The sequence below is a fragment of the Actinia tenebrosa genome, unplaced genomic scaffold, assembly GCF_029948245.1.
Source record: "Actinia tenebrosa isolate PJP-AT-01 unplaced genomic scaffold, QUT_ActTen_1.0 PGA_scaffold6__47_contigs__length_16458017, whole genome shotgun sequence".
NCBI lineage: Eukaryota > Metazoa > Cnidaria > Anthozoa > Actiniaria > Actiniidae > Actinia > Actinia tenebrosa.
The window spans coordinates 3,262,470-3,279,728 of NW_028292583.1; the positions used below are offsets into that span (position 1 = coordinate 3,262,470).

At 35.6% G+C, this 17,259-nt stretch overlaps 2 protein-coding genes across 2 annotated transcripts; both read left to right on the forward strand.

The window, feature by feature from the left end:
- The first annotated feature begins 399 nt into the window (after window positions 1–399).
- Window positions 400–14,662, forward strand: LOC116294643 (protein diaphanous homolog 2). The gene is given in 29 exon segments (XM_089039110.1): window positions 400–485; window positions 487–597; window positions 2,895–3,002; window positions 3,125–3,255; window positions 3,652–3,790; window positions 4,517–4,641; window positions 4,729–4,834; window positions 5,246–5,356; window positions 5,509–5,627; window positions 5,743–5,859; window positions 5,939–6,054; window positions 6,636–6,700; window positions 6,856–6,975; window positions 7,062–7,083; window positions 7,995–9,221; window positions 9,535–9,899; window positions 10,341–10,554; window positions 11,032–11,159; window positions 11,238–11,306; window positions 11,410–11,496; window positions 11,578–11,646; window positions 11,719–11,802; window positions 11,884–12,013; window positions 12,162–12,286; window positions 12,447–12,611; window positions 12,684–12,752; window positions 13,099–13,174; window positions 13,242–13,349; window positions 13,421–14,662. Coding segments are annotated over 29 exon segments (4,593 nt in total). The 5' UTR covers window positions 400–404; the 3' UTR covers window positions 13,627–14,662.
- Window positions 14,663–14,723: 61 nt separating this feature from the next.
- Window positions 14,724–17,059, forward strand: LOC116294648 (uncharacterized). The gene is made up of 2 exons (XM_089039116.1): window positions 14,724–15,235; window positions 16,230–17,059. The coding sequence occupies exons 1-2, from the start codon at window positions 15,013–15,015 to the stop codon at window positions 16,919–16,921; spliced, it is 915 nt and encodes a 304-aa protein (XP_088895242.1). The 5' UTR covers window positions 14,724–15,012; the 3' UTR covers window positions 16,922–17,059.
- Window positions 17,060–17,259: the final 200 nt, after the last annotated feature.

Here is a 17,259-nt window from a genome sequence, read left to right on the forward strand (position 1 = left end):
CAAACGAAAAGGTAAGGTCGCATTGACTTGTGGGATGCAAAATAAAAATAGAGATATCCATACTGCTCATGCGCAATGTAAGGCGGATTGCGAATGATTTGTATTTGTACAGAATATTTTCCTTTCCTTCGATTTTGCTGCCTAAAAAAAGAGATTATCAAAAACCAGGATACTTGGGAAAATCTCAATGAGTTAGTCTAGCTGTAATATCGGTAATAGTGAGGCTAACTTGGCAAAAATGAATGATAAAAGCGGAGATAAGAACAACCCCAGTGGTTCTCTTCGTAAGTATTACTATTGGCAATTTGGCAATCACAGGCTACATAACTTTATATCCTGGCTGTTGTCATTTATCATTTCTGGAAGTCCTAATGAATGTCATGTTTTGTTTGTAGCTTGGTAAAATGGGTAGAATTGCATCCATGCGGACAACAAAATCCAAGAAAGATAAGTATAATGGCGGTCATAAGCACAAGGAGCGAGTTGGCAAGTACTAAAGAAGAAGATGGCGAAGGATGCCAAGAACTGGGAGAAGAACTTGAACGTATCAAACATTTACCTACTGAAGACTTTAACAAGATGTTTGAGAAAATGTTGGTAAGCAATCTTTTATACTTTGATGGGAGTTTGATACTGTATTAGTAACATTACCGCTGCATTTAACCATAACAAGCTTTTAAAACGTTTTCTAGTTGTAAAATCCTAGTCATAGTTCTATTTGGTTAAATTTATTAGTTTCGATCTAACTATTTTCAGCTATGCTTTAACTATTCTTTAACTTCATATTGATAAATGTTACACGAAGAAATTAGTGAAATTCCTTTTTTTGAGTGATTAATCATGCTCCTTCTATAGATATGTTAGGCTAGGCTGTTCCAGAACATTCATTTATTATTTTTTTACCCAAAAGCTTTCCCTTTCCATTAACTTTCGAAATGCCTTTATTACTCGCTTCAAACATTGGTAGAGAGTGGAAGTAATTTTTTTTAAGTTAATTGAGGCAGGGCTAGATCACATAATTCCCTAAACAGTCAAAATACGTAGTTCAGGATTAATGTGTGATTCGTTGTGTTAATTATACTTATTCTTTCTCGGCAATCAAAATAATCATTATAGCTAAATATCCTTACTTGTTTTAGCGGTAATACTGTGGTTATCATCAACTCTGTTCTATGAAACCTTTTGATTATTAGATGTAATGGAAATAAGTTATGACAATCTTGTAGCTATGAAACTAAAATTGACTCATCAACCCTTAAAAATAATTTTATATTTTCCTTAGCTTTCGACCGACACGGTCATCCTCAGAGGAACTAAAATACGTTACAATATTAACAAAAACTACGTGATCAAACGTTGTACATATGCGCGAGCAAAAGAATCGCGCACAAACCTGAAAGCAAGAGCATTGAAAATCACAAAAGATTTATGTAATTTGCTGGCAGAATTCTGCCACTGTCTCTATTAAAAATAATGTTCTTTTGCTTTGATATCTCACATGCTTCCAGCGACTTTCTTTGGTTCCATCTTTGTTCTTTTTTAACGATTGAAATGTTATCCCATTGGATTGTGTGTCCAGTCTTTTGTTGTTATTTTTAAAGGTTGATGAGTCAATTTTAGTTTCATAATATGAATCCAACCTACGAAAACCTTTACGACTTAATCTTGTAGCTGTTATGGCTTTGTCATGCATGTGGGGGGGGGGGGGGGGTAAAAATTGGTAAAAATCAACTTCGGTAAATACTAGATTAGACATCAATGACAAATAGGTTTGCTTTAAAGTACTTATTCTTTATTGTTCGCATGAAACAAGTGTCGATGTCATACATACTGGGCATTCATCAAGTACTAGGCGCCTCATATGAAGAGGTTTTGCAAAGTCATAAATGCATACTGAACCTTATTTGCAACAATAAAACTACATAAGATAATATTGTTTTTTGTCTTTTTATTACATGTAACCTTTATTAAACTGTGACAAATTAATCTGAAAATGATGTAAGTCTTTTGAAACTTCAGAAGACTTATCAACTAATTGTGCTCATTTTCTGTGTTATTGAGTTAAGCTATCTAACCTATAAACCTCTGGTTTAATGCTCACAGCCAATCAGAGGAGACTTCATGTGATTGAGCTCACTTGCCGCTTATGACCATCCTGGGTTTGATAAAATACATACCCTGAGTATGACAGGAAATTCAAACAAAATTGGAAATTTGAGTGAAATTGTATACCCTGTTTATGACAAGAAGCTCAAAAAACCATACTCTGTTCAGCGGATCATCCCCATATAGTCTATATATTGGAGTACCTCCCCCCCCCCCCCCCCCCCTGCTGGATAGATCTATGATCAAAAAATAGACTCCTTTAACTGTTGGTTATAACTTTATTTGTTTGTATTGTGAGATCCCACCTCAATAAAGATTGTCAAAATCTTTAAACTAAAGCAAAATATCATAGTAAAATTATTTTGTCTAAAGCATTTTTGTAAATTTTCAAGTAAATGAAGTGTAGCCTTTAATTGAATAGCAAAATAATATTAGTAATAGTAAAAACAATAAAATTAATAATAATTCAGTTGGTTGTAATTACAGAGTGAGACAGGGACAACAGAGCCCCATATCCATTACTAGGTGAAAGCCCAAAAATTGAATTAGGAAGGAGGAGAACCAGAGAAAACATAAAAAACCCTTGAAGCACAGGGAAAATCAATAAACAATATTAATCTACTCATGTATGACACTGATAAATTAGCATCACATACCCTCTATGCTCCACAGTCAGCTTTAAGTGTTTATTACAAGATGTTTTACCAGATGTATCATGTGGATGTCTTTGTAATATCTGTCAATATATAAATATTTATATATATTTATATATATATTTTTTTTTCTAGGATGACATGAACTTATCAGAAGCTCATAGAAATCCTATTCGTGCTAGAGATATGGACACAAAGAGGGATATGATGATAAGCTTCCAAAGAAGGCAGCTCATATCTGAGGTAATTCAGTCCTACCTATATCAATCACATGAATAGTGTTAATTTGTCTGTTAGTTGTCAATTATGGGTATTCCAATAAATTTAGATGGTTTGTTTTAGATGATTTATTTGCTTTTCTACAGCAACAATCAAGTGAAGGCCCATCATCTGCTAGTGACTATGTCAGAGAACTACAGAAAGCTCCTGAAAATCTTGAGGCTTTACTTAATTTACTACAATCCTGTCGTGTTTCCTTAACAGGAAGACCATTAAGGTAAGGTAGATAATTAACTTATCATTCTAATAATTATGATTACATTGATTCAACCATTTGTAGTATTAACTATAATGCTTCAATTGATTTAAAGTTCACCTTATGCAAAATAAGAGATCTGCATCAAATCAATCCTGAGTGCATGCTCTTGGAAAACTATTTTACAAGTTTTGATTTTTAATTTAAAAATATTTTAGATTTTTTTACAGTTCTTTAAGGTTGCAAAAATACTGGGGTTAAGGATTTTGCCAAGTATGATGGGTGGCATGGGTAGCAGTAGTGGTTTACCGCTTGCCTCTCACCACAGTGTGGTCCGGGTTTGAATACATGGAATACATAATACAGACTCACACTATTGTATGTCATTTTTGGAACACAACTTTTTTCCCTATGCAGCTGGATCCAAGAGTTTGGTGAATCAGGAATGCACTGTTTATTAAGTCATTTAAGAAACTCCTGTTCAAGTACTGGTAATGTTGAGAAAAGAATACAACATGAGTGTGTGAGGTGTTTAAAGGCATTCATGAACAATAAGGTATTCAATAAACACTTGGTTTTTTTTGTTAATAACATGTATTTGTCACTATCTACTGGTCTGTCCATTGGAGATTGGCCTTTAAAGGGACTTCATGTCCTATAATATTATCACATAACAACATGTGCCCGATGAAGACCCTAAATTTTGGTCACCACACAGGGGTGTAGGCAGGAGAGAGGCACTTAGGAAAATTCTGGCTACACCCCTGCATCATGTAAACATTGATAAACAATGTTAAGAGAGTTATTTATTTTTGTACTTAATTTACAATTATTCTCAATAACTGAGAACTTTCATACTTATATATGTGTCCTTTTGTTGGATCTCCTAGGAATAGACCATTTTTCAAATTACTGCTGTGTTCCTTGATTACTTAGGGTTATAGCTTTGTATCAGTGTCTAAACATTCACAAATACCAATAATAAAGTAAAAAATGAACAACTTTGACGATAATAAAAACACCTTGAAATTCCATGGACCTTCACTAGAACACATGAATCATCATTATCCTTTATGCCTATGTGGCATGTTAGGGACCAAGGAACATATGAATATTCTGCTCAAAATCAAGGCTAACCCTGAGCAACAGAGAACTCGAATATTGATGTATTCTACATCCAAAATGCTTATTTATCAACAAAATAAATAAATAAAACCCACATAAGTTTTTAAGCTATCAGTTCAAGACAACATAATTTTTGTTGTTTTGCCTATTTTCTCAGTATGGCTTATCTCTAACAATGAAAAGCAAAGATGGACTAACTTTACTTGCACGATCTATGGATCCCATCTTTCCCAGTATGATGGCAGATGTTGTTAAGGTTATTGCTGCTGTGTGTCTAGTGGAGTAAGTACAATATGCATTCTGACATGGGAGTGCTCAACTGTCATCTAGTGATCCTCAATTGCTTGTACACTCACCTCTATATTCTAGACATGAGAGAACATTGGAAGCAATGACCACTTGTGGTGAAATGGAGAAAAAAGGAAGGTTTAGTAAGATAGTAGAAGCTCTGCATGATGACCACACTGCACTTAAGGTATAATTTGTGATGTGGAAAACTATTCCAAAGATAGAAATATGGATAAATTGTAATTGTACCAACAGTGTTGATCTTGGTCAATAGGCTTCAATACTGGTTCTTAGTAACAATGTCTGTATCCGTCCTTCTCGGTGGTCTATTTAATACATTATTTTCTTAATATTTGGTTATCACTTCATTTTTGCATCCTTATATTAAATTACTTTGCAACAGTAATTTTTTATGGGACTTTTCTGCATTTTTTTAAAGAAATTGAAAAAAAAATCATAAACTTAAACTGTCCCAAAAACACCTGTAATAAGGTTTGTTGATGGTGCATATTATTACTTGGAAAGGTACTACTGTATTTCTCTCTTAGTTTTATATCCATAATTTTATCATTATTTTATCCATTTGTTTGTTTATCAGGTTGCATGCATCCAGTTAATCAATGCTCTAGTCAGTACTCCTGAAGATCTGGACTTTAGGTTGCATCTCAGAAATGAATTTATCAGAGAAGGACTCAATGATGCTATACAGGTACTGTAGGCATGAAAACTAGTAAATAAATACTATCATTTTTATAACCATAAAACCATAGCTAGCCTTAGATTGCTGGTTTATTAAGTATGTCAGGCAATAATTAAGATGACTAAATGACTAATGTGTCTGTGTGTTTTTGTTTCTTGAAGGATTTGAGGGACCTTGATAATGATGACTTAAATATGCAACTAGATATCTTTGAAGATCACAAAGAAGATGATTCTGTTGAATTTCAACACAGATGGAAAGATATTACTATAAACTTTGAGTATCCTTTTTAGATATTTAGACATTATTGATTATTTCTGGTATGTAGTTTGCAGTTGAATTGAGTAAGTAAAGCCAAGGTTGTTATCGGAATATTTCTTGACATCTTTTCACAGAGACACAGTTGAAATATTCCAAATAGTGAATAACCTCGTACAAGACACCCCAGCAGACCATTTGTTGCTTTCTATCCTACAACATTTCTTGTTAATAAGAGATGATGTATATGCAAGGTAAGGAAAACTTTCTTTCTCTGATGTATATCTCTTTTTTTTCTTCTTCTGGTAAACCTTATAATGTTTTTTATTCAAGGCCTCAGTACTACAAGTTGATAGAGGAATGTGTATCTCAGATTGTACTCCATCGCAGTGGAGTAGATCCAGATTTTGCTACAAGAAGATTTCAAATAGATGTTGAACCATTGATAGGTAAGTCTAAGAAGCTACAAGGAACCAAGTGTGTGTCTGCTGTACAACTTACAACAACAATGAATAAGCATCAAGAATTATCTTCATTCTGTAATAAAGGCAGGTTTCCTTTGATTGTTCATCTCTGTTTGTATTGATTATTCATCGAAGTGATTGATTTGTAATCAAATTGTTTGCATGGACAACAACGACAACATGTAGGGAAAACAAATGAAGATACTCTATGGTGTTCCCCCAGAGGGATGTAAACCCATGGTTCTAAAATTTGTGCATTATTGTAGGCCCTTAAGGCATTGTTAGTTAGAGAGCAGTGTGTGCGAGTGATGTTAATGTAAGGATGATGAATGATTTTAATATATGCATCTTTAGCATGAGCAAGAAAAATAAAAGCCTTTCAAAGTGTAAGATACCTGCCTTTATTACAATTTCCCTACTTCCATGGATCACTTCCAACTTCCCTGAATTGACTATCATTTCCCTGGTAAAGGAAATACAGGTATATTAATTATAACACTTACTGTAATATTGTAATTGTACTAATTTTAATTATATTCTACATTTTACTTGGTCATGTGAAACAGAGGGCCTCGTTGATAAAGCAAAATATGAAGAAGCAACAGATAAATCATCACAATTAGAAACAAAGGTATAAACCCAAGACAGTTTTTTTATGTAGAGATGCCACAGTGGTAATGGTGGTAATCACTAGTTTTACAATATATTGCAAAGACATTGTACATTTAGTATGCTGTGATTTATCTTTGCATAGCAATTAAATGTTGTATGCTGTTTTGTTTTCAGTTAGAAATAGAGACTACAATGAGACAAGAATGTGAGGCAAAACTCAATTTAGCCACAACAAATTCTGCTGAGAAGATCAAGAGCTTGGAAAACGAGATTGAAGAACTAAAGAAAAGAGAAGTATGTGTTGTGTCATTCAAACATTTGAGGAATTTTTGTCTGTTCTTTTAATTCTATGTTTCTCTTTTTTTCTTTCCTTATATTAGGCACAACCTGGAGGTGGATCAGGTGAGTGTGCCATATTTGTTGATGATTTAAAGGGAGTCCATCTCTATCATTATTTAGGCTATAATGAACAATCTGGATCATGAAATAGTGGTAGGTAAGTGGTTGGTAATGGTTGCTTAACTGTCAGTCAGTAGCTGGTAAACTGTCAGTCAGTGGCTGGTAAACTGTCGGTCAGTGGCTGGTAAACTGTGGGTCAGTGGCTGGTAAACTGTGGGTCAGTGGCTGGTAAACTGTCAGTCAGTGGCTGGTAAACTGTGGGTCAGTGGCTGGTAAACTGTCGGTCAGTAACTGGTAAACTGTCGGTCAGTGGCTGGTAAACTGTCAGTCAGTGGCTGGTAAACTGTCGGTCAGTGGCTGGTAAACTGTTGGTCAGTAGCTGGTAAACTGTCGGTCAGTGGCTGGTAAACTGTTGTTAAGTGGTTGGTAATGGTTGGAAAACTGTCAATAAGGGATTGGTACAGTAGCTGATGATAAAATGTGCTGGTAAGGTAACAGTAAGCGTTTAGTAAATAGTCGGTAAGATGAGGGTAAGATAATGGTAAGCCATTGCTAAAATAATGACACTGGGCTGCAGACAGCTTACCAACCACTCTATTATTTATGGTCTAGATTGTTCACTATAGCCCATATTTATGATGACTTTTCATTGTTTTTTTCTCAAAAGTATAAAGTCTGATTTGACATTGAAATCAAATATGTTTTAAATTTCTAAAAATAAAATCGTAAAACATCAGAATCTAAAGCATGAAAGAAATACAAAAGACAAAAATGCATGATATCATAATTATTCAGGTGAATGCTAAATATATGAGATAATTAAATGGCTTATATAATCTAAAAGAATGTTAAATATTAATAATTGTCCTTTAGGAATTTCTATAAAATGCTGTTTTTTTCTCCTTTTTTTACAGTTCCACACAAAACTATAGGTGTTGCTCCACCTAGATCTCGTGTGAGAACCATTGAACCATTAAAACAAAATCATGTATCACTAAATATTGAAAATCCATCTTGCCACTTACAACCTAATTTCGAATCATCCTCTAAATCAGTTCAAGCATTATCTTCATTTCCATCTCAGTCATCACTTTCAGCATCCTCTCCTCATCTGCAGTCTTTCAAAAATCAGAAATTTTCTATCTTAACAACATTTCCTCTTGACTCCCCTCCAGTTCAGTCAATTTCCTTTCCTTCGCCATGTTCACCACCAATAACTCCTCCTCAATCATTTTCATCAAATAGACTATCATTATCTTCATCACTTTCCTCATCCGATTCCTCTCTTCCTTCTCAAGTATTCAAATTCCCTTCACTGGATTATTGTGATTTTTCCTTACCTAATAACTTAACTAGTGACTTATCACCAGGCTCCTCTTGTTCCTCAGTCCAGGAGTTTTTAACACCACCTGGAACTCCAACCCCTGTTGACACACACAAGTATTTATCATCATCATCATTATCATCATCATCTAATACACTTGTAGCTTCTTGCTTATCATTAGATTCAAAACAGATGTCTGATGATCCATGTGATCCAGTAGAGCCTACATCACAGTATGACTCTAGAGTAACACCATCTTCTTCATCATTTCTTATATCTGAGTCAACTTCTTCTTCTTCATCTATTGTTGAAGTTCAAAATTCTATAACATCTTCTCAATCATCTTCATACCCATGTTATTCTGTAGAGCAAACGTCACAGTATGGTTCTACAGTATCTGAGTCAACTTTGCTTCCTCCATCAGTATATGAAAAACATTCATTGATACCACAATATTTGCAATCATTATCATCGACTCACCCATCATCATTATCACCACCATCATCACCACCAACATCAACTTCATCACCACTTACATCTTCAACATCACTTTTATCTTCAAAACCAACACTACCATCATCATCATCAACAACAACACTCTCATCATTATCACAACCATCACCACCACCATCATCAACTTCATCAAAACCAACATCTTCAACACCACTATTATTCCCAACATCAACACTGGCTTTATCATCATCATCACAGCCATCATCGTCTTCTTTATCACCACCATTATCCTCATCGCCACTATCATCATTATCTAATAACTTAAACATAAATGATGCAGAGACTGAGATGTGGGTAACAGCAAGTGAGTTGATTAGAATTTTCAATATTCTGCACTTGGCACTTTATAACGTTATATAACCTGAAAGTTTAAATCATTGTTAAAGATATATTGATCAGTCTATCAAGCTACACAAAGACTCTGACATTAGAAAGGGAAAAAATAATTTTATGCATTTAGAAGAGCACAATGCACTTGCAAATTAACTAAATAGTACATAAATTATTTTGTTTTTTGTTTGCTTAATATATAATGTTGTTAAAAAGTTAAGAGATTCATGGTGTCTATAAATAGCTAGTTGATTGTTGTTAAATTACAGTATCTCTTTGCTTTTCAGTGCCAGCTCCACCACCCCCACCAGGAGCAGTTGGAGCGCCCACTCCCCCTCCTCCACCCCCACCTGGAATAGGGGGAGCACCACCACCACCACCACCACCCCCACCGGGAATGGGTGGAGGACCACCACCTCCACCCCCACCCCCACCAGGAATGGGTGGAGGACCACCACCACCACCACCCCCACCAGGAGTGGGTGGAGGACCACCACCGCCCCCACCTCCACCAGGTATGGGTGGTCCTCCTCGGCCACCAGGTGGAATGCCTCCTCCTTTTGCACCTCCTGGACAACAGTTACCACCTGGTGTACTCCCAAAAAAAAAGTACAAGCCTGAAATACAAACTAAAAGAGCCAACTGGAATAAGGTACACAACCATACTCACTTTTATGGTGGATTGGGGGAGGTTTGTGTGGTATATTAATGTTTCATAACAGCACCGAAGAATGACCTTGTTCTTTTGAATTTTATTTATTCCTATTCTCATATGATAGTTATTATTTAGAAGTATTTCCCAAAGCATTATACTATAATTGGATGACATATACCATATATTATGGACTTTTATCACATGGTATTCATGTTGTTCACAATAAGACGGAAGTATGCAAAATTTGTACTAAACTAGAATTGTGACAGTAAAACAATAAACACAATTGTGAAAAGTGGGTTCAATTCTGGACTAGTGAACTTGAACGACAGATTTTCCCTTTGTGGCCTCACATTCAAGCACTGTGTGTTGTTAGGTGGAAAAAACATGGTACTGTTAATCTGACCTGTGGTTTGTTGGTATTATTATTATTTGAAGATCAACACAAGAAATCTAACTGAAAACTGCTTCTGGGCCAAAACCAAGGAAGACAAACTTGAAAGAAAAGAATTATTTGAAGAGCTGTCTCGAACATTTGCTGCGAAGAGTGCCCCAAAGAAATTGGACAAGGAAGATGGTGGAGAGAAGCCTGTACAAAAAAAGAAGGCTAAAGAACTTAAAGTATTGGATCCAAAGAGTGCACAGAACATGTGTAAGTACATTCTTCTTCCATTAATAAAGGTGATTCTGTAGAGTTTTATTGCATGGGTAGCATGAGCATGCACAATAATGCAATTTGAAGATTTCTTTTGTTGATTACATCACAAAATGGCCTGTCACACATTATCTTTATTCATTAACTGAAAAACTTATATACAGTAAAAAAACTTTTTATTTAGTAAAATCAAAATTTCACATTTTTTGATATTCTGTAGTGTTGGATCTTTTATTTTTTTTGTTGTTAAATTTTAAGTTTACTTAAAGTTTGATTTTTAGCATGACTGAATTTCTTTTTGAAGCATATTAAAAAACAAAAGACCATAAATAAATTAGATTAGGATAAAAACATCCTGCATTAGAATATCTTCATTCGATTGCCAAAGATTATACAAATGACCATAAAAGTAAATCTGCTTCAAAAAGAAATTAATAAGGCTTACCTAGCCCTTTGTATAATTTGAATCTTCAGCTATCTTCCTTGGTTCCATGAAATTATCACATGAAGAAATCAAAAAGCATATTCTGAGATGTGATCAAGAGAAACTCAGTGTCAGTGCTTTGGAATCCTTACTAAAGTATCTGCCTTCAGCAGATCAGGTTGGTTACTATTCATGTTTTTCTTCGGTATTTGATTGATCGCAAATAAATTAACAAATTGAATCTTCTATTTCACAGATGGATCAGCTGTCCAATATGAAAGATAATATCAGTGAACTGAGTGATCCTGAACAATTTGCTTGTCATGTAAGAACATGGATATTATCCTTCTACATAATTCTTACTATATTTTTAATGATTATATAAAATTATTACCATTATGTTTTTTATCTTTATAATTGGATAACAGCTAAGTGACATCAAAAACCTTGAAAAGAGGCTGAACTCTATGCTGTTTATGCTGCAATTTCCAGAAGAGATGGCAGATACAAAACCGGTAAGCTGTAAGCTTTTAAAATAGCAGGTTATAAGAATACTTCATATAAAGTATACCATAAAACTTTCCTTTTTGTTAAAGAATGTGGTTAATGCAACAGCGGCATGTAGAGAAGTCAAGACAAGTCCAAAGTTTGGGAAACTTCTTGAAGTAAGTGTTTTTTACATAATTAAAAGTTCTGTGTCCAAAGTTATTCTTGTTATTAACGACCTTTCTTCTTAGTTAATTCTTTTGCTTGGTAACTACATGAACGCCGGCTCGAGAAACGAAGGCACAATAGGATTTGAAATGAACTACTTAACAAAGGTGATGAAAACATTCAGCTTGGAAACATGGGAGGCTAATGGTATCCCTGATCAATAGTGATAATTTGCTTGTCTGTTTCAGCTCAATTCTACAAAATCTGTTGATGGACATAAAAATCTACTTCACTTTTTGGCTGAATCCGTGGAGGAAAAATACCCAGAAATTGCAGGGTTTGAAAACGAGCTATCTCATATCGAGGCTGCTGGTAAAGGTGAGCAGATGAATCAATGAATGAATCAATGACGGATGGATGGATAGATGGATGGATGGATGGATGGTTGAATGGATGGATGGATGGATAAAATTTGTGTCAGTGGTAAAATGCTTGATATTAAGTCCATCAATTTCTTTTGTACCAGTATCGGAGGAGATTCTTACCAAGTCCATCAACAACATGCAGTCTAACCTGAAAAAGATTGAAAACGAACTTAAAGTGATGCAGAAGAATCCACACCCAGATGATAAATTTCATGAAGTCATGAAGATATCCTTTAGTTCATTCATTTTTATAGTCATCATAATTATTAGGTCCTTTCTCTGGAGCGCTGTCTCTCATTTTAGGTGTAAATAAATGTATCAAAATTAGATTAGGCTTAAGTGTCTATCTAGATACTCCTGAGTTATGGTCCTTGACTTATCATTACGAGTTTTATGATGGAGCAAAAGATCAAGTAGATGTGCTGGAAGAAATGCAAAAAAATATGACAACCATGTTCAAAGAAGTACTGGAATTTTTCTGTATGGATCCAAAGAAAGTGTCTATGGAAGAATTCTTTGGTGACCTCAAGATTTTTATTGACCAGTACATGGTAAATTACCACATACTGACCCTCCTTTGATCAATAAACCATTAATAAAATGGTCCTCCTTGTCGCTTTCAGGCATCAAGAAAAGATAATTATAAAAGAAAAGAAAAAGTAGAAAAAGACAGGAAAGCAAAGGAGAGAGCGGTAAGTCAGTGTATCAAATTAGTTATTCAGTATTTATTATTATTATTTATTATTAGTTATTCAGTATGATTTGATGTGTGAAACCAAGGAAACTGTGTAGAGCTAGAAATACCCACAATTCATCGAGGCTGAATCCCATCGCGACCTATTGGGTATTACTATGCTTGCGTGGTTTGCTTTCTCTTTCTCTTTCTACTATCTGCTTGCTCACGGCCTACACTCGGTCTCACCTCGTAGCTCAACTGGTAGGGCACTGGGAGGACTTATCCGATTATTGTTGGTACCCGAGGCCAGCCCGTTGCGTATATTTGCTATTTAGTATTACAACTCTTCTGGTCGTCAACAGGAGAAAGAGAAAGAGCGTAAGAGGCAAAAGGATTCAGAAAGACAGAAGAGAAATCCATTGGTAGACATGAATATGGGTGAGTATTGTTATCGTACTATAAATATATTGGATGAAGCGTTGACTTACCTTATGATGCATATTAGATGATGACCAAGAAGGAGTGTTGGATGGTCTAATGCAAGCTTTACAGACTGGGAGTGCCTTCAGAGATCCCTCCAGGCCACCAAGAAAGAAGGCACAAGCTAAAAAGGGTAAGGCTCCCTGAAACTATTGATTGATTAACTGTCTGCTTCAATCGATGACATGCGATCTATTGTTACAGGAGGTCGTCCCGTAGATTTGCGAAGGTCTCGCACTCGCTCAAATATTCCTGTGCAAAAGATAATGGAAGCGCAAGAACTGGCTTCACCAGCCAATGGGAATGACGCTAATGAAGAAAACAACCCAACACGACCACGAAGACGAAATAAAGATCAACGGGCGGAGAGCGAAGCGCAAGATCTCCTAGAGCAGTTGAAGAACTTGTAATATGAAATAAATCCAACATAAATCCAACACATAAGAAACCTACAGTAAAGAAGCTACCCGTGGTTATTTTATAAACGAGTGTTCCAAGAAAAGCTTTGAAAAAGTAATTTCCTTTAATTGTCGAAGACTAGTTATTTTAAAACTAAATAATTGCTTTTGTGACATAAATATAAAATCTAAAGTAATAATTGTCTATTATTTTCAAACAACCAAATAGTACGAATATCCGCGTTGACACATGAGTGTTTTCTGTATGGCTGACCTGTATTTCCCTGCTTACAGGCACAAGTATCGAGTACATACTTGTATTCGTGTGTTTACACTCACACGCATTTTATTGTGGTGAATTAAGATATCAACAGGCTTGTTGGTTTCCCTTAAAGTGCACTTCATCAGACATATCCCCTCTCTGAAGTGAACGCTTGGTTTTCACCTACGTCATCAAAAATGTTGCCAGGATTTATATGAAACAAAACTTCCACAGGCCAAAAGAGTAGCTAAAACTATATAACTCGGCCAAAATTCTAGCTAAAAGAAGTTTTATGCTCATAATTTAATGGAAATGTTGAAATCTTGGTGATCTCATTGAGGGACACCAATATGGCGGCCAAATCACGTAGGCTTTAAAATAACGATTTTGGTAAGACTTTTCTTATAACGCTATAAACGACATATTCGACAAAAAGTTTTGTGGAGTGAATACTCTGGATTTAAGTTATTTGATGACGTGACGTGAAGACCAAGAATAAGTAATATGAATTTTGGTATCCGTAAATGTATCGGCCGGGTCAATCAGTCATAAGCGATATTTATCTGTGACTTTGATATTGCGAGTGTTTTATAACTGAATTTTAAATGCAGAGTATGCTCTAGAGAAGATAATTTTAATAAATTGTAATGTTTAATAAATAATTGTAATTATGAATGGTAAGTTTTGTTAGGAATAAAATATCTCTTCGCAATAATTATTAAATAACAAATATAGATGTCAGCAGGGTGAAACCTTGACTATCTGTATCCATTTGTGAAATCGCAACTTATTGTCATCATTAATTAGAGAATTTACGTAACTATTATGACATCATTAATTGGGACTAATAGAAGTCATTCGTTATAATAATTATTTGATGTGACGAAATTAATGAGAAATGATTTGACCACACGATGTCATAATTAGACAAAAATGTCAATCAATTAACTAGTTAGAATTGATACGTCACTCAATTTGTTTCGAGAAACCAGTTCAAGACGAACAACTTTGTCCATCGTTCGGACAAACCTTCGAGTTCGGGTTAATTTACAGAATACAAGGTAAGATACATAAGTGTGTGTGCTTTGAAGAATTGCGGTTACATTTTTTTCAATCAATTAAACCCTACTCAACAGATGCCAGAAAAGAAACAACTTCACTTTATCGAGAATTTTGCCTTGAGTGGTGCTGCTGCTATCATTTCTAAAACTGCTGCAGCTCCAATTGAACGAGTTAAGCTCCTGGTACAAAACCAAGATGAAATGCTAAAGTCAGGCCGCTTGCCCTCGCCCTACAAGGGGGTTATTGATTGCACCGTAAGGACTTTCAAAGCTGAAGGCCTTTTGTCTTTCTGGAGAGGTGAGTCATGCACAAAGTTAGTAACCCTTTATAAACCTAACCCTTTATAATTACATCTACAAATGCGTTAGACCTTCAAGTCTTCTCGTACAAGGACTCAAAACCGTAGGCCTAGTCTGTATTCACTATATAGCCCTGTATACACCCTTCTCATAATGGCTGACAAGTGCACGAAAACGAGGTCACCCCGTCATTATTTCACGATAAAAGATATAAAATTACATGAAATGACTTTAAAGAAGAAAAGTACAAAAAATGACCTTTGTGTTGCCGACTTCATGACCTCAAAACAACGACTTCTTGTCGAAAAATTTCGAGTATTTTTCAACTTCATCCTTGAAAAAGGCATTTTTCTTGCAAGAAATATTCTTTTAATTGATACCTTAAGTAGATTTTTGCTATTCATTCGCCAGGAAAAGGAAAAAATATGGTATATGTTTTGAGGTCATGCAGCCGGCGAAACAAGACTAAACACTTCGTAGGTTTTAACATCGTAGCGCAAAAAATACCATATTTTTTTTCTCTTCTTAGCAAGCCAATAGCAAAACTCTATACTTTAGATATCTACTAAGAATATATTTCTTGCAAGAAAAGGGGATTTTTATCGTTGTTTAGTGCGCTAACTTACCTTTTATCACCAAAAAAAACTACCCGAATCCGCCATCTTTTTTACATTCCCGCGTAGCTAAAATCCTGTAGGATGCCAGCTACAATGGTCGATTTAGTGCAAACCTTGCAAAATGACTGGGTGACCTCGTTTCCGTGCGTTTATCAGCCATTATGAGAAGGGTGTATAAGGCGGACGTAAAAGACTTACTGAAGACGCTGGTGATGACCATTTTCAGTGCCCGTGCTAATACTACGGGGCACACAGTAATTGGCTATGTCGTTGTGGTGACCCTGTCCTCATTGGTAAAAAAGTCATAAATCAAGTTTTTAAAGGAAAAAAAAGGATTTACATTTGAAATTTTATACATTTTTATTTATTTATTAGGAAACCTCGCCAATTGTATCAGGTATTTTCCAACTCAGGCCCTGAACTTCGCCTTTAAAGATCAAATCAAAGCGATATTCGAATCAAAAAAATCAGACAGCTATGCTGTAAAGTTCAGCAAGAACATTGCATCAGGAGGTGCCGCAGGAGCCATGTCACTAACGTTCGTGTACTCTCTGGACTACGCCCGTACGCGATTGGCTAATGACGCCAAATCAACTACCAAGGGTGGAGGGGAGCGCCAGTTCAATGGTTTGATTGATGTGTACGTCAAGACTCTAAAAAGCGATGGCATCGTGGGACTGTATCGCGGATTTGTGATATCATGTGTCGGTATTGTCATCTATCGTGGATTCTACTTTGGTTTGTATGACACGCTGAAGCCTGTATTGCTTGGAGAGAATGCCAATCTCGTAGCGTCTTTCATGCTTGGTTACATCGTGACTGTGACATCTGGACTTGCGTCTTATCCAATTGATACCATAAGAAGGCGTATGATGATGACCTCAGGTGAAGCCGTGAAATACAAAGGCTCCATTGACTGCACCATTCAAGTCATTAAAAATGAAGGTGCAATATCATTGATGAAGGGTGCAGGCGCAAATATTCTCCGTGGAATGGCTGGGGCTGGTGTATTAGCTGGTTTCGACAAGTTCCAACAACTTTACATCTACTGGAGGTCTAGTGATTAACGCCCATCAGTTGCAAAGAATTTTTGACCGAATGACTTTTCCCTCACTTCTATCCATCTCTATGAACATTATCCTGGCCCCTTTTACTGTATCAATATCCATTGCACACCATTTATTACATTTTATTCGCTTGATCCAATCGGCTAATAAAGATGCTAATCACATTTGTAGTGATGTCGTTTGACAAGTCTTTTATTTATTTGTCCTTCGCTTTTGTTCAATATAAATATAATTTTGATTTTAGGGCCTGTTACGCTGTGCAATTTTCTCTCTATTTTTCTCTATTTTGTCTATCGCAATGCTTGAAATTGCAAGTTGTCGAGGTGAGATGTTACATT

What these genes read in the sequence shown, in the direction of transcription:
- LOC116294648 (XM_089039116.1), top strand. Translation starts at nt 15,013, where the DNA reads ATGCCAGAAAAGAAACAACTTCACTTTATCGAGAATTTTGCCTTGAGT. An exon ending in CCTTTTGTCTTTCTGGAGAG is followed by an intron (nt 15,236 to 16,229) that starts GTGAGTCATGCA and finishes TTTATTTATTAG; the next exon opens with GAAACCTCGCCAATTGTATC.